Here is a 25,010-nt window from a genome sequence, read left to right on the forward strand (position 1 = left end):
AACGAAAAAAAAAAAAGCCTTCTTTATTGAGAGCAGCACATAAAAACCCAACAAAACCCAACCCTTCTTGGCTGCGGTACCCTCCGCTCAAGCAAACAAACTAACCCACTCTAGGCTGCGTTCCAGTAACAGAAATACTATGGTGGGGAGGAGGCAGCGCGCTGGGGGAGGAGGGGAGGGGGGCGCTGCCCCCAGGACTCGTACAAAAAGAAAAACAACAAAAAAACACGCACAAAAAAAAAGGCACGGGGTCATGGGGAAAAGGTGGTGGAGCGTCTCCTTCATATGCCAGGCACTTCGTGTTCCTGATGGTGGGCCCGTGCCCACAGGCATGCCTAGCACAGACAGACAGATGGACAGATATGCACGTGGCGAGCGGGGAGGGGAGAGCCTGGTGCTGGAGCCCGGCTCTCGCCAGGTGAGGGGGGGGCCGCGCACCATCCACACCGGCAGCCCGCGGGCTTTTCGGAGCCACGGAGAGGAGAGAGGCAAGGGGGGAGTACACTGGCTTGTGCTTCGAGTCCAGCAGCCGCTGGTGCCGCGCAGCGGGGTTGGGCTCGGCAAGGGGCCGCAGGAGTGCCGGGGGCTCCCCGGGCACCCGCGGGCCCCCCGCCCGCCCCGCCGCGTCCTTCCCCAGCCAGGGGCAGGGTGCTCAGGCTTTGCTGTCGGCCGGGCTGTCCCCGAGGGCGGTGGCGAGCTCGCTGAAGGAGGGTCGGTCCTTGGGGCTGGGCGCCCAGCAGCGCTGCATCAGCTTGGCGAGCCGCGAAGGGCAGCCCTCGGGGTGTGGGAGCTTCGTCTTTCCCGACTGCAGCCCTGGTGTGGGTTGGCGGGATGGAAAGGTGTTGGGAAGAGGCGTGATCCCCTCCGCGGCAGCACTGTGCTGCCGGGGGGACACCCTGCTGTCCCCGAGGAAAGGGAGGGGGCTACGATGGCGGCGACAGCGCGAGGCGCTCCGCGTACCTGCGAGGACCTCATCGTCCGCCAGCGGGCTGTACGGCATCTCCCCATGCGTGAAGACCTCCCACATGAGCACGCCGAAGGACCACACGTCCGACTTGGTGGAGAACTCGTCCTCCAGCACGGCTTCGGGCGGCATCCAGCGCAGCGGGATCCAGGCCTGGCGGAAGTGGTAGTACTCGCTGCGGGCAGGACAGGCGGGCGGTGAGTGAGGTGGGCGCCGTCCCATCCCGGTGCCGTCCCCTCCCACCAGCCCCCTCCCCGACCGACCTGTTGTACACGTCCTTGCTGAGGCTCAGGGCCGAGACCTTGACCTGCCGCTGGGCGCTGACCAGGCAGTTCCTGGCCGCCAAGTCCCGGTGCACGAACCTGCCGTTGGAGAGGTGCTCCATGCCCAGCGCCACCTGCGTGCACAGAGACACCTGGCCCCAGAGGGATGCTGGCACCCCCTGCCCTCCCCAGAGCCCCCGGCCCCGCCGCGCTTCCGAGGCCGCGCTCCCACCTTGTGCTTGGTGCTGAGGGGCTGGGGCTTCAGGGACTCGTCCTTGCTCTTGGAGATCCTCAGGAACTGCTTCAGGTCCCCCTAGGAGACAGACGGCAGCTCAGAGGAAGCACCTTCCCGTGCTCATCAGTCCCATCGCTCCCACTGGGAGCACCGTGGAGCCTCTGTTCCTGGGCCACGGTCCTTCTGGTCCTCGCCCTGTAGGGCAAGCTAGTACCTCCCTACGGGCTAAGATCAGGGCAAGCAGGCCTGATGCTTCCAGGAGGTCATTCACGCCCCAAAAGGCTTCCTTCCTGTCCCCCCATGCCCACGCTCCCCATAAGAGCAGTCCGCATTTGCAGCCCTTCTGCAGCAGGGGGTCCCACAGCTTCAGGAGGAGGAGGAGGAGGGAAAGGACAAAGCCCCCCCCGCCCCCAGGTCTTGCAGGAGAACCCCACTCCTCCGAATTTTGGGAACACTGATAAGCTCAGCCTGGCCTCCCCAAAATCACTGTCCCTGTGCCACCAGCCTGGACCACGCCACACCCGCAGGGCTCCATCTCTGCCATCCCCCCGCTCTCGCTTGCTGCCACTGCTGGCAGGGCCCTTACCAAGTCCACGTACTCCAGGACCATGTAGTGGGGCTCGGCCTCGCGGCACAGCCCCAGCAGCCGCACCACGTTGGCGTGGTTCAGCTTGCCAAACATCTCCGCCTCGCGCCTGAAGTCCAGCTGCAGCTGCTCGTCCCGCGTCTGCAGGCTCTTCACCAGGACCAGCGCTTCGCCCTCGCCGTCCTCTGCTCCTTTCGCCTTGGCCAGGAAGACTTCACCAAACTCCCCCTTGCCTGGAAGTGCAGAGCCGCACAGGGGAAGACAGCGCGAGTTAGGACAGCAAATTTAGGAAGCCCAGGGGCTGCAGGACCTTCCGAGCCCCAGCCCGTTGAGTTTTCTGGCTGGGAGGTTTCAGCCCCGAGTTTCCCGCTGAGAATTGGGATGGGGTGGCCCGGCGTACCCAGGGTAGTGATTGTCTGCAGGTTGGCACGGGGGAAGTGCATCTTGTCAGCGGCGCTGTGCCGCTTGCTGGCCCCAGAGCTGCTGCCCAGGTTGGTCAAGGCCACCTCCTCCTGGATCTCCGCCGTCGTCTGCCCGTTCTGCAGCAAAGCACCACCTACAGGGGACACGCGTGGCCTCAGCATCCTGCCCGGCTGTGCTGGTAATGTCACACTGGGGACCAGCCCCCTCCAGACCCCCGAGGACCCCATCCTCAGGCTGCCCTCCCCGCGGGCTCACGTCCGGCCCCATCCCTGCCAGCCCTGCAGCCACCCCTGAAATCAGACGCTGAGCGATGGCGTTGGTCCCAGAGCCAACTGGCCCCATCTGGCCTTGTCCGTCCCACGCCACGCTGACATCCCCGAGGGGTGCCCACATCCCCACTGCCCACTGAGAGAAGTCAGTGGATCAGATGCGTGGGGCGGAGAGGCCCCCGCTCACGGTCTTTTAATGCCCTAGAGACCCATGGGTCCCCCTGGCACCAGCTGCTGCAGCCTGACCCCCCCGATCCCGCGATGCTCGCCTTGGTAATCACCAGATCAGCCCGGAGTTTCTTTTACCACCTGGATCGAAGCACCTTACAATTAACCCCAGCAGACTTTCTGATTAGGAAGCCCGCTACGAATTTCCCCAGCACGAACAGAAGCCAGCGAGCAGGAGAAAACATTGCCTTGAGAAAGCAGCGAGCCCTGCGTTTCCCCTACAAGCTGCCTGTGTAGACAGCAAACCTGGACTTTTAGCGCGGGTACTGCTCGGATCAGACCTGGCGCTAGGAAGCGAGACTTTCCCGGGGCTGATTGTAAGGCGCAGGGCACAGCGCCCAGCTACGGTGATGCGTGTGCAGCATCACCCTGTGTCACTGCGCACACCCCATCTCAACTAGCCCAGCATCCAGGGAACACCTGGCCGTGCAAAAGAATTTAATCAGAGCATTAAGACCTGACCCAGCCGGAGGTATCCCCGACAGGAACCACGCGGCCCACGATCCCCATCCAAGGGTGTCGTAGGGCAGCACGGGTACCCACACGCTCGCACCGCGTGCGCCCAAGAGAGGTCCCTGCCCTCCAGCACGTCTGGCCACGGTGACACGGCTTTGCCACAGGTAGGTTTGGCGCTGAGATGCTATAACTTAAGAGCCACGGCTACCGACAGTTGTCCTCTGCCACAGGCTGGAGTAATATTTACAGAGGAGCAGAGTGAAAAACACCATCTGCCCTATAAATCAAGGCTCGGTGCTGCTTACGCTCGCCCTGTTTTTATGCTAATTGTCAGCAGCCCAGCGCTTAGAAACTGTTTGACCCTCCGCTGTCTGCAGCAGTGACTGATGGTGTCTCAAGACTGGAAGCCCGAAGCCAAGGGGATAATACAAGACCGCTGCGACCGTGCCAAGAAAATGCCGAAGGCTGCAGAGCGAGTACTGTGCTGCTGAGAGACAGCGCCAGCAGGCGGCCGCGGCAGGCGCTCCTGAGCACAGACATCGCCGATCTTTCACGGAGCTTTGATCGGACAGATGGTAACAAAGGGACCAGGGAGATGAAGTTTCATTTACACGGCCGGCAGCGCAGGGGGGGACCAAGTGCGGAGTGCCTGCTCTGCCCACCTGCCCGCACCACGTGAGCATCTCCTGCAGAAATTAGCACAGGCTGACACAAATTCAAACGCTCCCATCAGTCCACACAGCTGCTAACCTCCCCAAATTCCCTCCGTGTTCACCCAAAAAAGCAGCACGGTCAGACAGAGGGACACTGAGAGCAAGCACTCGCGTTGCAGAGGATGAGGCACACCAAGGACACGACCTTAGAGGGCGACTGACTTGTCAGGAGCGCATCGATCCGTAGGAAATCCATTGCAAGGAACCACCGCAAATCCATAGGGAGGTCAAATCTGGCCGGGTCCTGGGGGCACTGGGAAAGTCAGCTGGCGGCCAGCCGGGGAGCACTCATCCTCAGGTAGGTGCTGAGACACTTCAGGTCGCCCAGCTAAAGAGGGACCGCATCAGAAGTGACGGTGGGGAGTCACTCCACCGGAGCTGAGAGCAAACACAAAGCGCTTTTCCAAGTGAGGCCACGGAAGGGCCAAAAAGGAGCAGAGACATCCGGGCAGCTGGGTGAGGGCTACAAGCAAGCCAGGACGCATCTCTCTGACAGCTAAACTGGTTCCAGGTGAAGAGAATAAGAAGGGGTAAAGTCTGGCAGAATAAAAAGAATGTAATAAGGACAGGCCAAAATAAAATAAAAAAAACTGAGGCAACCTGAAAAAGGATTAAAACAAATTCTTTCCAAGAGGATGTTGGCCAGAGTCTGCTGGCAAGAGCGGGCTGCCTGCAGGTTGGCCATGGGAGAGGCTTGCAGAGGTGACACTAGCAGGGCACAAAACTGCAGAGATGTTCCTGCATCCCTGCTCCCAGGACATCCCCCAGCCAGGCTTGTCTTCTGGAGGTTTGGCTCTGCTCAAAGAATCGATACAAGAGGGAAAACAGCAGCCAAACCCCGTGGCGATGCTCTGCCACACCTCACAGCTATCCCCAGAAGATGAGGACGTGGCTGAGTGCTGGAGAACTGGTGCAGGAGGAGGTGCAGGGAACTACACGGGGAGCAAAACTCGCCTGCAGCCCATCCCTCAGAAGACCTCACTGGGATCAACGATGCAAGGACAAACCTGACATTAGAGAAAGAGCTAAAACAGCTTCTGGAAATGAAAACGATGCTGCGGAGAGCTCGAGGGTTCACTGCAGGAGTCACGAGCTTGTGCACAGTGGGGCCCAGCAGGGGTTTTGCAGGGTCTTAGGGAACAGCTGTTAAAAAGCAGCTGAGCTGCCACGGGATGGGAAAAAATACCCTCTGATGGACACAAGGTGGTAGGAACCAGCGCAGTACATCATATTGCCAACACGGAAGGGGTGCCGCTGCTGGCAGCTGCTTGCCAAAGCCACCAGCTCCGCTGGCAGCAAAGGTCGAGGCCAGCTGTGGGCAGCCGCAGAGCGATGCTGAGCACCGCGAGGTGCAGCCGGAGCTGTAAAACCGTGCCTGGGGAAAGCAGCCCCCACGTCCTGCTGTGTCTGCCAGCGCGGGGAGAGGTGCTAGGTGGCAAGGAGGTTCTTCAGGTAACTCGTTATGCTCCAAAGTGCCTTGCTGGAGGATGCTGGAGGTGCGTAAAGCTGTTACGGGTTTCGGAGACAACAGGGTGAGCTCCCAGCAGAGTTTGGGAGCGTTCAGCGAAAAGTCTCCCCTGCAGCACCAGGAGCTGCTGAACTGGGGTTTGGAGAGGCTGGCAGAGCACGACTGCTTCATAGGGATACCGCCTTTCCCTTGGCAAAGGGCGTGTGTGACCCCACAGAGGGGTGCTGGAAGCAGCAGCACTACTCCTGTTGCAGCAGGCAGGAACGGCCACGACACGGAGCTGGGACGCAGGCTTCGCACCAACTTGCTGGGCTCCCTTCCCCTGCCTATTTCTCACCCGGCAGCAGGTTTCTGCCCCCAGCCACAGCCAAATCCAAGAGCAAGATACCTTGGGGAGCTCCCTGCTCACCCTCAGCCCCCCCCAGCCCAGGGCTATGGGGCAGGCAGGGAAGCCCCCACCCCCGGGGGTACCGGCCTCACCATTCAGACACTCCATTTCGGGCTCCTCGCCCTCCGGGTGCTTCTTCAGCCTCTTGGCTTTCCTCCGCTTCTTACAGTAGAACATCAGCCCCAGCACGATAATAATGTAGGCGACGGCTGCCCCCACCGAGAGCCCGATGGTCTGGATCATCTTGTAGGGCGTGTGGTTGCTGGGTCCCTCGTCCTCCTCTGCTGCCGGCTTGTCTGTGGGGCAGAGAGCAGCGAACCCGTGAGAGCACGGAGGGATTTCCCGAACCCTCTTTGGGAACGTGGCAGGGGAAGGCGAAAAACCCCAGCAGCAGGGCCCAGAGCTGCTCCAGGGTGGCAGGAGGCCACGTCCCGAGGCTGGGCACCTCCCTCACCTACGACGTAGAGGAAGGCCTCGCGGTGCTTGATGTTGCAGCTGTTGCCAGCGATACAGGTGTATTTTCCGGAGTCCTCGGTGGTGACGTCGTAAATGACCAGGGAGCCGTTGGGCATGATCTGGATCCTGCCAACCACACAGAGCCCTTTGCAAACATTGAGAGGGCAGAGGCAGGCGTGGGGCACCCGCAGCCTCGTCTCCCCAGGACAGCTCAGCCTCATATCCCTGCCGTAATCGTCCCAGACCTCAGCGCCCAAGAACAATCAGCTGCAGCTCAGCTGGGGCCAGGAGAGCCCTTGGACGTGGGGACAACTGACCACGTACCCCCCAGACTGGCAACCTGAGACCATGCTGTTGGTACCAGGTGCACACAATGAACCCCGTTCCAGTTCCGAATGGAGGCCGCGTACCTGGGCAGCAGCTTGCTGGGATCCAGAATCTTGTCCTTTCCTTTCCACTGGATGTGCGGCACGGGGTCCCCCTCTGCCTGGCACTGGAACATGGCCGTGTGCCCCTGGTACACCGTCGTGGGCTCTGGCTCCAGCTTGAACGTGACAAAAACTGCAGGTGGAGAGGATGACACGAAGGCTGTCAGCTCCTGGGAGTGACACCGAGCCCGCGTAGGAGAGCGGGGCCAGCACCAGCAGCGTGGCACATCCTCTAGGGCTGTACCCAAGGCACTGGCAAAACAGATGCTTGAGCACCATGGGGAAGAGCTCAGGGTCAGGAGAGACGTTTGTCCCTGCAGGGACATGCCACCCAGGCGGGGACATGCCACCCAGGTGACCCAAGAGAGCCGGGAGGCTTGCTGGGGAGCCCTCACCTGCTACCACGAGCTGCACGGTGGCGCGGATCTCGCCCTGCGGGCTGTTGGAGGCGATGCACGTGTAGTTCCCCGAGTCGCTCCTGCTCACCTTGTGGAAGGACAAGATGCCGGCGTTGTGGCTGACGTGGGATGGCAGGCTGCTCCCATCTGCGGGACGGCAAGGACAGGGATGTGGCGGCCACACGTGCTGCGCTGTGCCACGGGGCGGCTTCCCTGCTCTAGGCGGCCCTGCTTGAGCGGGGGCTTGGACCAGATGGCCTCCAGAGGTCCCAGCGCCAGTGGCCAATGTCTGCCACTCTGTGGGAGCTCCTGGGGTCCATGTCGGGGACAGATGTGCCCCAGCCAAGCCCCCCTCACCTGTTTTAGTCCACTGGATGGTGGGTTTTTCCCGGCCGGTGGCCGAGCAGGACACCGTCACCTCCTTGTTGAACTCCATGCACTGCAGCGGCTGGGGTGGGGGGGTGAACTTCAGCTTCTCTGCAAGAGACAGAGGTGCCCCGTTCGGTGCCTTGGCCACGGGGCGGGGGGCACCGGAGACCCTCCTGCCAGGTGAGAGAGCTCCCTGCAAGGAGAGGGAGCGGAGCGCGTGGCAGCACACCCACCTAGCACGTGCACCCGCGCGTAGCCCTCGATGCTGCCCGCCGGCGTGCTGCTCACGCACTTGTACATGGTCCCGTCGTACACCTCCACGTTGTTGATGCGCAGCGTCCCGTTCTCCGAGATCTCGAAGCGTGAGTCCTGACCAGAGATGGGGGCGTCAACAACACTGTCACCAGCCCTGGAGCTGCAGGAGCGCCACGGGCAGCGTCCCCGCGCAGGGCTGGTGACAGCCTTGTTTCCCAGATAGGGGCAGCCCCGCTGAGACCCCCCCAGAGAACTGCCCCGTCACCACCCCAAAAGCACAAGGCACAGCCAGTCGTGCTCCCGCACCCCAGTGGGATGGAGAGGGTGCCAGGGGCAGCGCCAGGGATGCCAGGGATGGGATCAAGGTGACAAAGAGCAGCAGCAGGGGAGGATGGAGCCCAGCAGAAGCGCCCGGGAGCAGCGGGGACTTGCCCTGTCGCCTCACCTCAGAGATGGAGACGCCGTTGCGGTACCAGGTGACCGTGGGTTTCAGGGAGGCCTTGCTGAGGCAGTGCAGGTACCCTGGCTTGCTCTCCTCCAGCTGGCTGTCCTTGGGCATCTCCACCCACTTGGGTACCGCTAGGCATGGAAGAGAGGGGTTACACGGGGCCCGCTCAGCACCCTACATCCAGCCCGGGTGGGCAGTTCACAACCAGCCACGAGATGTGCACAACCAGCACCTCCCCAGCTCACCCCGAGCACCCACCCAGCCCTTCCCGATGCTCCCAGCCCTTCTCAGAAAGCCGCCTACTAGCCACAGTGATGCTCAGCTCCTGTTTCTTCTCCCCGGCCTTGTTGGCAGCGTGGCACGTGTAGGTCCCCGCGTCCGCCTCGGTGATGCTGGTGAAAACGAGCTGCTCTGCCTCTTGGTACACCCTGCCGGCAGGGGGGATGCGCTCCTGGTTTCTCTCCCACCAGACCTGCGGCGTGGGCACGCCCCGCGGGGCGGCGCAGGACACGCGGTGCCCCTGGTTCGCCGTCAACACCTTCGGGGAGAAGGGGGCCATTTCTTCGATCTCTGAGAGGAGCGACAGACAGCAGGGCTCAAACAGGGCAGCGTGGCCGTCCCACCTGCATCACCACCCCCCCGGGAGCCACCAGCACCAGCAGAGAGCACGCAGGGAGTGAGGACGAGCAGTTTCACAGATAAACCAAACACCACCTTGTGTACTGGCCCGCTGCTACGTGGCCCCAAATCTCCAGAGGGGCAGGGCAGCTCTGGGACTTGCTGCCCGCCCCATCGCCGGCCCCAGGACCTCACCTGCCAGCTGCAGAGTCGCCTTCAGCACCAGAGCTTTCCCCCTCTGCCCACGGCCGACGCACTTGTAGACACCGGTGCTGCGAGCCTTCACCTGGGTGATCAGCAGGGAGCCGTTGGCGAACACGGTGGTCCTGGGCACGCGGGGAGAGGCAGACCTCAGCGGGCGTCTCTGCAGGACGTGGGGCACAGCCGCAGCCCCGAGCTGTCCTACAGGAGCCCACGGAACAAACGGGGAGACCTCTGTGCCAAGCCAAGGCTTCCCAGCGCGGGGGAAGCAGGGTGCAGGAAGAAGAAGGTGGGACGCGCGCTTCGTCAAGGAGACGTGCTAAGAAAAGTCTCTTCTTTGGAGCAGAGCTGGCTTTCGTGGAAAGAGGCACCCCCAAACAGGCCAGCTGGCACAGCCAGGAAAGGGAAAAGGGGGCACAAGGTGGCGCCCGGGAGCTGCCGGGCCACCGGGCATCTGGCACCCAGGTGGCACCACTTGCCTCGCACGGTCCCGCTGCGCGATCCCCGGCCCCAGCATCACCACTACGGGCACCCCGGCCAGGCTGGGAGATGCCCCGGGCTCTGGGGATCATCGTACGCAGGCATTTAGGGCTCCCAGCCCCACAGACTCCTCCGGGGACAAACCACTTCCTAAGTCCTACACAGGGGAAGGCCAGACAAAAGCACCAGGGCTCCGCTGAACCCAAGCCAGCCGAGCTGAGAAGCCACCGCGGTGGCTGATGCTGAACGCCTGGCCAGGGTTTGGCCCCTCCCGCTCGCTTCTGGAACACGGTGCCCCCTCCCTGTGCCTCCCAGCCCTGCCCACATCACCGGGGTCCCTGTTACTTGGATCTGTTGGTGACGGGGTTGTCCTCAAAGAGCCACTCCTGCGTGGGAGGGGGCACGGCCGCGAACTGGCAGTCAAACATTGCCTCTTCGTTCTTGGTCACGATGAGGTCCTGCGGGACGATCACCGCCTGGGGAAAGCTCTCGTCTGCAACAGCAGAGACCACAGGAGGGTGAGGGAAGCAGGGGTACCCTGGGCTGCTCTTTACACCGGAGGAAACCCAAAAAAGAGCCGGGAGCACGCTGCACGGACACTGTGGCCCTGAAGGAGGCAGACGTGCCAGCACAACCCTAGTTCCCAAGCCAGAGCTCAGGGAAAGCCCCTTCTGCTTCTGGAGGGACCCGGTAAAAGAGCCAAACGCGCGGCTCACCGATGATGTTCAGCGTGAAGTTGTCCTGGCTGCAGACGGAGCCGACGGCGCTGCGGGCGCAGCAGTAGTAGACACCGTTGTCATCGGGGCTGGCGCTCCGCAGGGTGAGGCTCCGCTCCTTGCTGCTGACGGCGTAGGTGCCGCGGCCGTCGGGGAGCGGGGCGCCGTCCCGAAACCACTGCCACGTGGGGCTGCGAGACAGGGGCGAGAGGGTGAGCGGGGCGCGGGGTCGGCGGCAGGGCTCCCTGGCGAGCACGTGTGCGGGGGGCACAGCCCAGAGATGGCCCCCGTTCCCTGGCTGTGCGCTCCCACCGCCGGCCACGACACACACACGAAGCTATGAGACATGCAGCCGAGTGGACGGGACATGATCGGGAAGCGACGGAGAGTGACCGCAGCACACCAAGCAGCGCAGCGACCGGGCTGTCACAGCCCGTCCTTACTGTGCTCCTCGCTACGCGGCTCCGAGGAAGCCGTTTGCCTTCTCCCCCGGTGCTCGGCCGCAGGCTCAATCCTGCCTTTCGCCTTCCCTAGGCTCTACTGCGTCCTCGCAGGAGAGAGGAGGAGAGAGAGACGGAGAGAGAGGGGGAAGAGCGCGCGGCGAAGGCGCGGGGGGGACCTCCGGCCGGGTCCCCTCCTCGGGGGGCAACCCTTACCGCGGGTGGCCGTCGACGTGACACCGCAGCACCACGGTGGAGGAAGGCTGGATCTCAGCTGCGCTGGCCGGCTGCTTCAGCACCACGCTGCCCGTCTCGATCCCTGCGGGATTGAAGGGAACGTCAGCCTGGCTGGCTCTGGCAAGTGCCAGCTTGGTAATAAATAACCGGGCACTGGCTTAGAAACATGTAAACCCCCGGAGACAGCGCGGAGCAAAGGGACGCCGCCCTGCAAATGTCCCGCTTTGCCCCGGGTGGCTGTTCCCAGAGGGATGAGGTGGGCTCTCAAGGATCTGCGGTGCTCAGGACACGCTTGGTGCAGTAACATCCATACAAACGGGGACGGCAGCATCTCTGACAGCCTTGGGAGCATTAGAAGATGCGGGGGCCTTGAAGGCGTGAAGGATGTGGTAGCCAGAGAGGAATCATGGAACCATTTAGGTTGGAAAAGACCTTTAAGACCGTCGAGTCCAACCATCAACCTGACACTACCACATCTACCACTAAATCACGTCCCTAAATGCCACATCTCTTAAACACCTCCAGGGTGGGGACTCCACCACCCGTTCCAATGCCTAACCCTGTTTTCCCCGATTAAATTCTTCCTGATATCCAACCTAAACCTCCTCCGGCACGACTCGAGGCCATTTCCTCGCGTCCTGCTTGCCCAGCCTGTGCTGCCTCAATGCCTGACCGTCGCCCCCCGTACACCCAAGCATTCCCAGCCCCGTGCCGTCCCAAGAGACCCCTCCCCGCACTCACACTTGATGTTGAAGGACGCGTTGGCAGTGCGCGCCTCCTCCCCGCTCAGCGAGTTCCTCGCCACGCACTGGAAGTCCCCAGCATCCCGGTGCCGGTCGACAGCGGCGAACTGGAGGTTGCTGCCTTCCTTGAAGCGCTGCTCCGTGTCCTGGATGGGCAGCCCGTTGTGCAGCCACTCGAACTCCACGTGGGCTGGGTCCTCCACCTCGCAGCGGAGGATGGCGCTGCGGCCGTGCAGGGCGTCCTGCGAGTACGGCTCCTTGGTGAAATGGATCATCGCCCGAGTCCCCACCGCTGCAGGACAGAAAAAGGAGGGCACGTTTAGGGCGCGTGGATGGGCAGAGAGGAGTCGGGAAGCACGAGGTGCTCACAGCAGCCTCCAGAGAGCTGGAACTGTGGCATTTTCATGTGGCATCCCCCCACATGGGGACGGGGCTGCCACGAGCCAAGGAGAGCCCCCTGCTCCCAAATGTTGGAGCGCAGGCAGTTCCTCGGGGAACTCAGATGTTTCTTCGGGCTCCTCTTGTCCTGATTTTTTAGGATGTGTGCAAGCCCTAACCATGCAGCAGGATCGTACCCGAGAAAAACACCCAGGTACAGTTTCCAGGATTTCCTCAAAGCCTCTCTCCTTGGGGCCAGGTCTCCACTTCACCTGCACATCCTCAGGTATCACCCAGAAAAACTGCTCTGGAGCAAGAACGGCCCCCGGGAGCGAGGGAGCACAGCACAGAGGGCACAGCATCAACAGCCCAGGGCTCAACCCACTTGCGAGGAGAAACCGAAACAAGAAATCGCAGGGGCTGACCCCAGGGTCCGAGAGCGGCCGTGGGGTGGCTCTGCAGGGCTGGAAGCATCTCTGCCAGGAGGAAGAGAGCCACTTTCCCCCAGCCATAGCCAGCTGTGCAGCCTGAGCTCGTTTAGCAAAGATACAGGCGAGCTGCCCCGTGCTGCGTTTGCCGGGCGGCGCTGGGAAAGCCCAAGCACCCTGCCTCCACGCAACAAGCCCTGCCCGCGAGCTCGGTGCCTGGGGGACCTGGGGACAGGGCAGCCAGCGCGTTCCTCAGCCCACTCCTTCCTCAGCCCTGCTCGACGTGGCTGCCCTACAACGTACTCCTAAATCCGGCAGCCGCCCGGCCGCAGGCAGCCGTGCAGGCGCTCTGCTCCGGTTACCAGCTGGCCGCAGAGAGGCGAGCAGACAAAGGGCAATTCAGAGCACGCCGGTCGCTCCGGGCTTCTGCTCCCAGCACCAGGCTCTGCGGGGAAAGAGGCCAGGCCAGGCAGATGCTGAGCACCTTGGAAGCACTCTTCTTAGAGGGACAGAGAGAAAGCGGTCAAAGCGGCGCGCTCCCGGCACTGCGAGGAGTCGGAAAGAAAGGGTTCAGAAAGGATTGCGTCCTGCTGCCTCAGCATCCCCCGTGTCCCGGCAGGAGAATACCCACGCAGGAGAAGAAACCCTCGACACATGTTTCTGGCCTAAAAGCGTGGCTGCAGAGAGCTTTTTAGGAAAGCTCCGGCCCAGTTAGATAAACACGGCTCAAAGCTCAGCTCACTCGGAAACGCCTGGTGGGGTTTTACCCAGAGGATATCTCACGGAACCACAAAAACTTCCCGGCGAGGCGGCCGAGGAAGGCTGGGGAAGCGTGCAGGGAAGCAGGGCTGGTACCTGCAGGTCCCCAGGGCAGCGTTCCCGCACCCCACGGAGCAAATCATCCGCAGGGAGGGGACGGGCACCAGCAGGAAGGAGAGGAGACAAAGACCAGGTCACATCCCGGCTCTGAGAGTGTACGTGTGGCAGGGATCTGGATCCAGCACCCTGCACGCACCGAGGTATCCCCCTGCTCAAAATTCATCTCGTTTCTTCCAGGAGGCACCTCGCTTCACCTCTCGGGCTGCCCCCAGGACTGCAGCCCCCTCCGAAAGCTCCCCCAAGCCCATCTCTGCTCGAGCCGGGGGCGGCCAGGCGAGCGCATCCCGGCCCCGCCTGACGGGCCTGCATCTTGAAGCAATCCAGAAAGATCATTGTCTCCTTGCCTCACGACATCGCTGGGGAATGCGGCCTCGACCACAAAGCCCTCAGCTGCTGCGCAGCCCCGAGCCCTGCCGTGCCTGCAGCTCACCTACAGCCGCGCCGGGGAAGCAGAGCTGGGAGCAGGCGGCGGGGCCCTGTGGGACGCCCCTGCTCCTCCCCGCCATGGGCCACCCATCCCCGGGCATCTCCTTGATGAGCTAAAAGCTCTCGGCTGAGGACACGAGGGGAAAAGGAAAGGATCCGTTTTCTTTTTTCTTTTTTTTTTTTTACCCCAAAGAGCTTAGGTTAGCAACCTCTTGAGACACCGCAGCTGACGCAAGGACGTGAGTAATCCCGGAGCTGCTCGCAACCAAACAAGGAGCTGAAGGCACGGGAATAGGAATTGGGAAAGGGCTTCGAGGCTCCCTGGTTTGGGAAGCAAGCCCACGGGGCTTCTGCAGCTTGCAAGCCAGCCCCGCGCCCCAGCCAGGCCGCAGCAGCGCTACGCTTGCTGCCAGGGCTGCTCCGGCCAAGTTCGCCCCGGCTCGGCTCTGCCAGATGTGCGAGCCAGCTCCTCTGGTGCTCGGCATCTGGAACGGCAGATCAGAGGGGTTACAGCTCATCTGGAGCGCCCAGGGCACCAAAACCCGGGGGAAGCCCACCCTGTGCTTCTTCCGCCCAAGGGGAGCCCTCCTATTCTTCTTCTCCCGCTGGCAGGAGGGCAGCGGGACAGCTGGCTTTCGGGACTGAAAAAAAAGCCTGAACCACAGGTACCAGGATGCCACAGAAGGAGCCGGGTGCAGAAATCATCACGGCCAGCACCCCAAGCAGTTCGTCTTGTAGAGGACACGGCTGGCTGGCAGAGGACCTTGATCGCTGGGAAAGGCCCTGGGCACCTTGCAGTGACCACGAGGGGCACTTTCTTGGAGGAGAGGCCAGGGACACAGCTGGGGGAGAGGATGACGATGGCCTGAGATACCCCAGCTCTCACCACTGACCAAGGTGGGCGGTGAGAGCAGCCCAAATCCATCTCCAGGCTGCAGCCTTTCAGCCTCAGAGTGAATAAGCAGGATTAGGAGACACCTTCACCATGCACGACCAACCCCAAGCAAAACCAGAACCCCAAGCCGCCTGCAGCCCTTCTCTGCCTCCCGCCGAGCAAGGACCGCAGGCCAGCGCCTGCTCCGTGTCCTGGCGAGGCTCTGGGTGCGTGCAGGGCCCCGCACAGGCCTCCCATTCACAGCCCAAGCAAGCCATGTGTTTCCTGGCACAGCTCATTACGAACACGCTCCTATAAACGCAGATTTTTGGCATGCCAGGACTGGGAACGGCACGCGGGGCAGCTTTTCGTCCCCTCCTGGTCGCAAGCACAGGGCCAGCACGCTTGTTTCCACCAGCTGAGGCTGCAGAAGCAGGCAAAAAAAAAAAATCATTAATGCTTAATAACACAAGCAAGCCCCTGGCCGGGTGGGTCGGTGCCTGCAGCCACACCAAGCGGCTGCTCGGAGCACGCCTGCCCCGCACACAGCCCACCCCACGGCCCCGCAGATCCTGCGGAAACGGCAGCCGAGCCAAACACCCCGCGAGATTTGCATCTCCAAATGATTTCCAGCCAGCACGTTCCTCTCCGCGAGAGGTTCCATTTGAGAGAGCCTCCCGAACGGGTCGAGTTGCAATAAAGCCCTTCTCCCCCGCCAGGCCAGATGGAAATGGTTTGGTGCGGGCGAGGAGCTCTGAGCACGGCAGGTCTGCTCCGAGCGAGCCCGACATCTGGAAAGCCTTTGGGCGCCCATCACGTTAGCCTCTTAAAACCACAGCGTGTCCCACTCTGCTTAAAGGAAAAGCACCGACTCGCCCCGTGCCCAGGAAAAAAATCATCCCCTACGGGAGTCGCCAGCAGGGCTGGAGGGGTGCAAACTGGCCTTCCCAAGAGATGCTCTGCTAGAGAGGCTTTGGCTCCATAAACCTTCCAAGTGGGATTTACTGCTCCAGAGGAGAAGCGACCCAAGTTCAAAGCAGGCACGGAGACAGCCCCCATCCTGCAGCAGCTGCAGACATCTGCTCATCCCACAGAACTCAGCCGCTTGGCCTGGGTCCCAGATGGGAACGGCAGGGCTGCTTCGCTCTTTCCTCACCTCCATCCCCGTGTGACAACGCACGACCACGTCTGCAGCAGACTGGGGCCACTGCAGAGCATCACGGACCTCAGCAGGAGCCCCACGGCAGCCACAGGCCCTCGTCTGGGAACGTTGTGGGACCCCAGCACCTCTCCCCGCCAGTCCCTGCAACCACCAAGAAGCCAACTGCACACTTCGAACCGAGCTTTAGAAGTATTTAGAACAAAAAATAAGAAAAAGAAAAGCCACAACCACTTAGCGCGATCCCCATTAGACTCCCCGGCGCTGCTCGGAGAGCTGCAGGGGGTTCTCCCCCCCCCGTGGTTGGGAGTCCTCCCTGCCCTGCCACGGCCCGCACTTGGGAATGGCAAAGCCAAATTTCAGAGTGGTTAAAACAGCAGAACAAAGCCACCGGGGGGCTGGGGACCGTAAATCAGCCGCCTGGCGAGGCAGCGCTTGCCGCACCGCACCGGGGCGCAGCCGTCCCCGGGAAGAGTGCCGGAGCAGGCAGGAGCTGCTCGCACATCCGTGGCAGGAGAAAACCCCAGGATCACCGAGAAAAAGGCTCCAGAGCGTGACCCCGCTTTCCTGTAGGGGGAAGGCCGCAAGCAGGAGCTGGGAACCCCGCTGGCCCCATTAAACCCTCCGCAAGGCCCCACCAGCCGAAGGCTCCCGCGCAGACACCGCGCCGGCCGGGCTGCCAAGCCCCAGCGAGGAGCGCAAATGCTTCGGGGGTGACTCAGCACTGGTGACGGCGCTGGCTGCGCCCGCCGGCCCTGCCAACTGAATCTCCCGGGCGTGCTCGGGGCCCTCCAGCAGTTCCCCGGCTCCCTCCGGACGGCTGATTTACGGCCGACGCGTGCTGCCGGCAGCGCGGCAGGTCGGAGGCGCAGCTCTGATCGGCGGGGCCCGAACGCGAGCCATCGGTGAGCCCCGGTGGCCAAGGACAACGGTGTCCTGGCCTGCATAGCGTGGCCAGCAGGACGAGGGAAGCGACCGTCCCCTTGTACGTGGCACTGGCGGGACCGTGCCGTGATCACTGTGCTCAGTTCTGGGCCCCTCACTACACGGAAGATGTTGAGATGCTGGAACGTGTTTAGAGAAGATCAGCGAAGCTGGTGAAGGGACTGGGAAACAAGACACATGAGGAGCAGCTGAGGGAACCGGGGCTGCTTAGGCTGGAGAAGAGGAGGCCGAGGGGAGCCCTCATCCCTCCCCACAACCACCTGAAAGGAGGGGGTCAGTCTCTTTTCTCAGGTGACAAGCGATAGGACATGAGGCGACGGCCTCAGGTTGTGCCAGGGGAGGTTTAGGTTGCACATCAGGAAGAACTTCTTCATGGACAGGGTGGTCAAGCGTTGGATGGGCGGCCCAGGGCAGTGCTGAATCCCTGGAGGTATCTAAGGGACGTGTGGACGTGGTTTAGTGATGGGACTTGGTAGGTCAGGCTGACTTGGAGATCTTGAAGGATTCTTCCTGAAGGATTCTTCCCAGCAGGGTAATTCTGCGATTCCCCCATCCGACGGAGGCAGAGCTCTCTGGCAGACACAGCAAGGGTGTTTTGCGTTTCTGCCACAGAAGGGAACACAGCAGGCAGACGCCAAGGAGAGCCAGGACAAGCCCCGTGCTCCCTGCGAGCAGCCTGGAAGCACGACGCCTCCCCAAAATTCAAGCAAAGGCATGTGAGAACGCCGAGGTCCTTGCCAAGCAAAACCCACCTGGTGGTGGAGGAGCACCCGGGCGGCACCACAGCGCCAGGCGGGTCCTGCCGGTGCCAGAGCTGGCTCAGGGCTGGGGGAGAGACCCCAAACCAGGCACAGCTCAGCACGGGCTCCACAAACACCCCAAGGGCAGCAGAGCGGGGAGAGCAGCCGGGGGCTGGCCAGGAGGAGGAGGCACAGCCAAGAACTTGGAGGCTTGCGCTGTTCTCAGGGACTCCGAGCCCACCCCTCCAGCCTCGAGGAGGCTGTGTGGAGACGGGGACGACGAGCGAGGCCGTGGGTCCGGCTGGAGGTGAGCGAGCCTCCGGAGCATCCTGCTTCTCTACTTGGGTTCCCGCAGGTTCGACCTGTTTGCTCCCCTCCCCTCCCCTCGGAAGGGGAGCAGCACTCCTGGGAAAGGCACTCCCGACAGCACGCGCCAGCTTCTCCCAGCCGCCCCAAATTGCCCCGCACATCCAGCAGGGCTGCAGACGAGCGCAGCTGCCAAAAGGCCATCGGGGAGAGACGTGAAATGGGCCCGCTCCACCGGCTGCGTCGGTGCCTCTCCCACTTGTATGGGCTCACGAGCCTCTCAGGGGCAGTCGGCACGGGCTGCTGCGTGTCACACACCGCCACCCCTCGTCACACCGCCGTTCTTCCAGCAAAAAGCATCATCCACAGCTCCCCTGCTCCAGCCGTTCCCTGCGGGGCCGCAGACTTCATCCCACTCCGTCTCTTCGTCGCTGGAAAGCTGACAGGCAGCCCCAGCTCACGGCCGCCGGCAGCAGGGAGGGCACAGAAAGGCACAGACCCTTGTTTATTTTCATCAGAGCCACTTCTGAACCTATATTAAAAGCCACAAAAATAGGAGAGCAGCCAGAGCAGCTAGTATTTCCTGTGCCCATGCAATATTAATTAAAAGGTGGCTTCTCTGGGAAGCGCTGCTGTACTACCTCTCTGCTAAAAACGGAGACAAGTCGCTGAGTGGGGAAAATGTGCAAGCAGGGCACTTTTGGGAGCACTTTTACAAATCGATAGCTCGGCAGAGCACTCACCGCTGGCAGGCCTAATGCAAAGCCCCAGCGAGAAATGAGAGCGAAGCCCAGGTATAACTTGACTCACCGAGACTGATCCGGTGATCGAACCTCCTTGAGAAACAAGTGCTTCTGTCCACAGCAGCAGCACGGCCGATCCCCAGGGCGCCCGGAGAACACGTAACTCTTCCCGGACAGCCACTGACCCACGGCGTGCTGTGGTGGGGCCAGGAGAGCAACCAGGGAGAGGAGGGACGGGAGGCAAAGCTGGAGAAGGAATAGCTGCGCCTGGGCCAGGGCAGCGGGAGAGAGGCAGGACTTGATGCGGCCGAAGGCTACAAGCACACGCGAGGCATGGGGAAAGTCCTCAGGAGCTGACCCAACAGAGAAAAAGCCACGTGTTGCCCCCAGAGCTAGACTTTTCCCTCGGATCTCGGCGGATACCATCTGCTTGGAGCTGGCTGGAGGACGGGGAGGTCTCACGGCACCCGGGATGTCTCCCCGTTTTCCAGTGCTCGCGGCAGGCAGGAAGGAGGGAGAGGACCCAAGACAAACAAAGAGCAGCGCGCAGGAAGCTCTGTTTGCTTTGGTCCGCGATGATCTTCAGCTGCTGGAGGAGACTTTGCGCGTTGGCCCCCCTCCAAGAGGCAACGGGCTGACGTTCCTCAGCAGCACCAGCTCCTCTCCGCTCCCGGGGACGCTTCGGGCAAGCTGGATGTGCGCAGCCCTGCGAGGCTGCCGGGTTTTATCGCCTCCCGTCGCGCCTTTGCCGGGAAAAGGACCAGAAAACCACCACCTTTCCTCCCACCGATGCGGGCACCCGCTTGGTGGCTTCCACGGAGCCGAGGCCACGCCGCAGCAGGGGGAGCGAGGACACGCAGCAGAGCACGCTGCGTGGAGAGCAACAAAGGCACCTGCAAGCCGCGGCTTGTCCCGCCTTTAACCATTTGGAGAGTCGCTGTGTGTTTTGGAATCAAAGGCTTTCTTTGTGCTCCCGAGGAGGCCAGCGAGCAACCCTAATGAGGAAAGTTGTTTATACGAGGGCTTAAGCAACGCGGCGCCCATCTCACGCCAGCAGCGCGTTTGACAGCACGGGCAGAAAGCCCACGTTGCCTTCAGCCCTCCCCTGGGCAGCGAGGACGGGGCCCGGCCGCTCCATGCCGTCGCTCCTGCTTCAGGGCACGGAGGACAGAGAGAGTGGGACCGCGGTGACAGTCCCCGGGAACTGTGCCGCCACTCTTTGGGGCGGCCCGAGCTGAATTTATGTCACCCAGGAGCCGACACACAAGTCACTTTGACCCCAGCCCCGTCCCGCAGGAGCTCCCCACGCACGCAGCAACCCCCGTCACTTCTTCCCCGCCTGCAGCGTCTCATTGCCCAGAGCTGGAGGGTTCGCGCACCTGAAAGCTGACGTGCCACCCCGTTTTCCAGACGGCAGCCTGCCCGTACCAGTTTTCCTGCGGAGCCCCGCCGCTGACGTAACCCCCCCCAGCCCCACAGAGGTCCCAGCCGCCCCGCAACCGCGGCTTCGGCGGAGGCGCCCAGGACGCGCTCTGGGGCCCTACGTAAGCAAAAGACAAACGCCCCAAAATCAGGAAAATCCTGCTCCGTTCTCACCAGGAGAGAGGTCATCGGCACCCCAACACCTCGTGACTGCGGGGTCATCGGTTGAAACCTCCTCCCCAGACACACAGCTCGTGTGTCCCCGCTGTGCGAGGGGAGAGGAGCCGGCGGGCGCCCACCACTGTCCCCTTGGATCCGTCTGGTTTTGGTTTCTCCTCTCTCGGGCACCCCGATGCCTCAGCACCCCTCTGTTCCCCACCGACAGGGAGGTTTTAAGCAGCGAGCCGGGCCTTGCCTGGACACCACCTAATGCTTTACGGGATTAAAACGAGATCTCAAGATGGGTCCTCGCGGGACGCCTTCACCGAGGGGTCAAAATGGGAGAGGGGAGATTTTGGAGAGTTGAGCAAACCGAAGAGCCTACAAGGAGTACCAAAAGCACCTACCCAGCAGCTGTCCCAAAGCGCCCCGGGACGAGCAGGCTCAGGAGAAGGCCAGCCCCGTGTCCCAGGCTTCCAGAAGCTGCACGCTGCTCCGAGGTGCCCCTCGCCTCTCCTTTTGCTGATGGCACAGCACGCACGGGTCACCTCTCAAAGGCAGCCTCTTCTCCGAGCAGACAGAGAGCGCTTCCCCGAAAAAAGGCAAGGCTTAAATTAAGACTAAGAGTACTGTACGGCTCAGCCTTTTAAGCTCAGGAAAAACATTTTTGTATTAAATCTTCAAAAAAAAAATAAAAAAATGCTGGCACACGGAGCGAGGAACGGAGCTGGAGCAGCAGTCAATGAGAAGCACATGCACTGCAGACCTGGCTGCCAACACAAATTGATGCTTTGAAACAAAGACCACTTGTGTTTGGCTCGAAGATCTTCCCCAGCTACTCGGCGGGGGCTGCGCGGACTGAGAGGAGACACAGGTAAAGACCAGGGGGTGGCACTTGGTGCCGAGCACTTCCCCCGAACAAAGGAACGACCCCAAACGGAGCCCCTGCCTCGGTGGGGCGGCACGGGTCCATCCTCCTCCCGCTGCAGCGTGCCAAAGGAGGAGGAAAGGTGAGACAAACCTTTGGGTAGGACTCCTCGCTCTGAGCTTGGGCGGCATCCCCACCTCACTGCTGCCAAAACCTCACGAGGACACAGGGCGGGAGTCGCAAAGCGCACGCGGAGCCGCGCAAAAAGCCCCAGAACCTGCAGCATCCTCACCTGCTCCCCACCGGGTCTCCGTCGGAGAGCAAACCCTCCCGTGCCCAGCGGTGGGATCGCTTCTTGCAGGCATGCTGGCACACGAGGCGCGCTGCAGCAGCGCTTTAACCCCACCGGCGCGAGATAACATCTGCTCTCCCAACAGATGCGAGGCATTTACGAGCGGCAATTGGATGCCACCCCCCAAACATCCTCCAGGCAAGGAGCGGGACGCGGAGCCAGACCACCCAAGGGGCACCCCTGCCGCGCCGATGCCCAGGAACCACCCGGTATCGGCTGTCAAATCGCCATTTTTTTCCCCCAAAATGCACTCGTTGATTTCTTCTGTCCCTGTCCCTCTCCCACCTCGAGCACGACCAGCCTTCTCCAGGGGGGCGCGCACAGTTTTCACAAACCCCCCCCCAAATTTAACATCACCATCCCGCAGGACCTAACGCCTCACAAAGGAGAGATGCCTCCGTGCCTCGCCGCCCTCCAGGCCTCCCCAAAACCACCCAGCCCACGAGGCCACCGCCCCCGGCCCCGTCTCCTCGGGGTCCGGGCAGACAATCGCACGTCCCCCCCCAACCTCGGGGGAATTTTCCTACCACCACGGCGGCGGCGACCGCCTCGACAAAGAGCACGTTTGTGCCCGAGCCTGCTGCTAAATGCGCGGTTGTTCCCGGATCCCAAATATCGAGGGCTGTGGAAACACCCACTGCTAACGCGGAATGCTTCGCATTCCAGGTCGGAGAGCCGCGCTCGGAACCGTTCAGGGAGGAAAGAGTGTTTATTCACCGGAGAGAGGTGTAGGGCCGGCTATTGACTTAAGCCCACGTGTACTCGCTGGAGGACAGCTTTGATCTTCGCGGCCCAAGCGGGAGATGAATTGCAACGGAGGGAAGAAAAATATTAGTGTAAAGCTCCCCGAGCAAATACCCGCAGCCGGGCCTCATGGCCTTCAGATCTCTTTCAAGTGCCCTGTCGCCCGGCCCCGCTCTCCCCTCGCCTTTCCTCCCAAACCCTATGCGCCATGGAAGAGGCACTGCTGGCCCTCCGGGGCCACGCTCACTGCCCGCCAGGCCTCGAGGCCGGCCGAAGGAGCGCCACAAAGACGCGCGGTCCTGCCGGTGAGAGCACCCATCACGCCGTGGAACCACGGGTGCTCGCGGTGGCTGGAACACCTGCCTCCGATCGACCCGAGACCGCGTTTTAGGAGATGGGAGGGCGGTCTGGGATCGATTAGGGGGCCGGAGGACGTCCCGAAGCTATGCGGGAGGTGACATCCCTCCCTCTGCTGCCAACTCTTGGTAGTCCAAGAGGCAATGGACCCGCTGCGGGGACAAAGGAGTGCCCCCAGCCGTGGGGTCCCCATGCCTCCAGAGCCCCGCTGCGTCAGGAGCTGCACCCCACCGAGGGCACCTCCGGGTCCCGAAGGACACCAGGTGGTTCTGGATACGGGAGCAGCGTCGGCTTCTCACTGCTTGGCCCCAAAACGTCCCAGAAGTGTGCCGAGCAGCACAGCTTTCCGGACGCCGAAGGGATGCTTGCTCGGATCAGCCTCCGCCGTGCTCGGAAGCAGACGGCGGCTTGGGCGCGAGGAGCAGAGGTCGCCCACGTCGCGCTGCTGGGGGTTTGTGTCGGACTCTTGAAACCCGAGAGGAATTCCGAGACCTCATCCGGCCGCTCCCGTTTTCGGAGGTTTTGCGCTTTAGGCTCGCAAGCGGGCGCGGGGAAGGCACCGCCGCGCCGAGACGCGGGACGCGAAGGCACGTCCAGAAGGAAAAGAGACATTTGGGGCTTCGGGGCTCGCCAGAAAAGTTGACTCAGCGAATATTTCCCCGCACGCTCCGGCCGAGGGCGCATCTGGCGTCGCCGCCGTTGAGAGGGGGCTCGGCCGGGCAGCCCGAGCAGGAGGAGGAGGAGGAGGAGGAGGAGGAGGAGGAGGAGGCGAAGGGGCCGGGAGGCCCGGAGTACATACGTGGCGCGGGAGGGATGAGCATCCACGGGGAGAGCACGGGGAGGTCGGCGGCCTCCCTGCCTCCAACCCTCCCTGCCTCCCTCCCTCCATTCCAGCCTCCTTCCACTCCAGCCTCCCTCGCTCCCAGCCTCTCTCCCTGCCTCCCAGCCTCTCCCCCAGCCTCCCTCCTTCCTTCCCAGCCTCCCCCCTTCCTTCCCAGCCTCCCCCCTTCCTTCCCAGCCTCCCCCCTTCCTTCCCAGCCTCGCTCCTTCTCCCCCAGCCTCCCCCCTTCCCTCCCAGCCTCTCCCCTCCCCAGCCTCCCCCCGTCCTCCCGCAGCCCCCACCCCCCCCGGTCGGTGGCGGCTCCGCGGGGCCCGGCCCGGCCCCGCACTCACCGAGCACCAGCAGCGCCCGCACCGCCGCCATCCTCCGCCCCGTCCCGTCCCGTCCCGCACCGCCCCGCGCCGCTCAGCGCGCGCCCCGGCCCCGGGCCATGCCGCCCCGCCGGGAGGGGCTTCCGGGGGCGGCGCCGGCGGAGGGAAGTGGGCGGGGCCAAACCGGGAGGGGCGGGGCTAAACCGGGGGCGTGGTCAAGGGGGGGCGAGGGGGAGGAGGAGGGAATGAAAGGGCTCCGGTGGTTACTGAAAAGGGGAAATAAAAAAAACACACGCACAAAAAAAAAAACAAAAGCAGACCAAAAAACAGACACGCACACAAAAAATAGACAAAAACAAAGCAGGCAAAAAAAGACAAAAAAAAATCAAAACCAGACAAAAAACAAAAAAAGACAAAAAAAATCAGAGAAAAAGACAAAAGACAAAAAACAAAAGAACAAACAAGCTACACAACAAAAGCAAAAATACAAACTGCAAAAGGAAAACAAAAAAAAAGCTACAAAACAAAGCTACAAATACAAACTACGAGGCAAAAATCGAAAAAAACTACAGAAAACAAACTACAAAAAGAAATTTAAAAAAACACAATGAAAAAAGCAAAACCAAAGAGCTACAAAAAGCAAAGACAAATGAAAAAATTATAAAAAGTGCAAAAATTTAACAGTAAAGTACAAAAGAACAAAAGCACAAAAAACAAAAAGCAAATGAAAACACGACAAAAAATAAAAGTTACAAAAAATAAAAAAAAATCGCAGCAATTTAAAACAATCACAAACGTTTAAAAATCTGCAAACAATCACAAAGGCCACCACATTAAAAAATATCAAAATTTTAAATAATTTTTTAAAAAATCAAAAAATGCAAAAAAAGTAAAATTCTTTTTCAAGCTACAGAAGAATTAAAAAATATGAAAATGTACAAAAATTACAAAACCCAAAAATTTACGTTACAAAAATATGAAAAATGCAAAAAAGGTAAAAAAAAAAAAAAATACAAAACCCCAACATTTTAAATTTAAAAATTGCATAAAATAAATAGATTTTTAAAATAACATAAAAAATACGAATAAAATAAAATAAAATAATAGAAAAATTAAATAAAGAAAATAAAAAGCTACTAGATGTTAAAAGAGTGAAGGAATTCTGCAGAGCTCCCCTCCCACCCCGGGGCTCACCGAGGGGTCCCCCTGAGGGGCCGGTGCCCATCACCGCCCCCCGCAGCCCCCCGCCTCCTGGTGCAGGGCTCCCTGCCTCCTGCCCGCCCCCCCGAGCCCCGC

The 25,010-nt window shown here is 61.3% G+C and overlaps 1 protein-coding gene across 2 annotated transcripts; it reads right to left on the bottom strand.

The window, feature by feature from the left end:
* Positions 1–7: 7 nt before the first annotated feature.
* Positions 8–23,894, bottom strand: PTK7 (protein tyrosine kinase 7 (inactive)). Of its 2 annotated transcripts, none has more exons than XM_066993493.1 (20): positions 23,736–23,894; positions 11,781–12,074; positions 11,019–11,121; positions 10,363–10,553; positions 9,992–10,139; positions 9,161–9,291; positions 8,651–8,917; positions 8,345–8,478; positions 7,878–8,013; positions 7,633–7,752; positions 7,273–7,422; positions 6,860–7,010; positions 6,448–6,575; positions 6,086–6,289; positions 2,449–2,604; positions 2,049–2,281; positions 1,460–1,540; positions 1,228–1,379; positions 961–1,139; positions 8–813 (listed from the first exon to the last, which is right to left on the bottom strand). In XM_066993493.1, exons 1-20 carry the CDS (start codon positions 23,764–23,766, stop codon positions 653–655), a joined length of 3,150 nt encoding a protein of 1,049 aa, XP_066849594.1. In that variant the 5' UTR covers positions 23,767–23,894; the 3' UTR covers positions 8–652. The 2 variants fall into 2 exon arrangements, with proteins under 2 accessions (XP_066849594.1, XP_066849595.1); XM_066993494.1 differs by lacking the exon at positions 23,736–23,894 and adding an exon at positions 23,362–23,398.
* Between the last annotated feature and the right edge of the window lie 1,116 nt (positions 23,895–25,010).

This window comes from Anser cygnoides, chromosome 3 (assembly GCF_040182565.1).
Source record: "Anser cygnoides isolate HZ-2024a breed goose chromosome 3, Taihu_goose_T2T_genome, whole genome shotgun sequence".
Taxonomy (NCBI): Eukaryota; Metazoa; Chordata; class Aves; order Anseriformes; family Anatidae; genus Anser; species Anser cygnoides.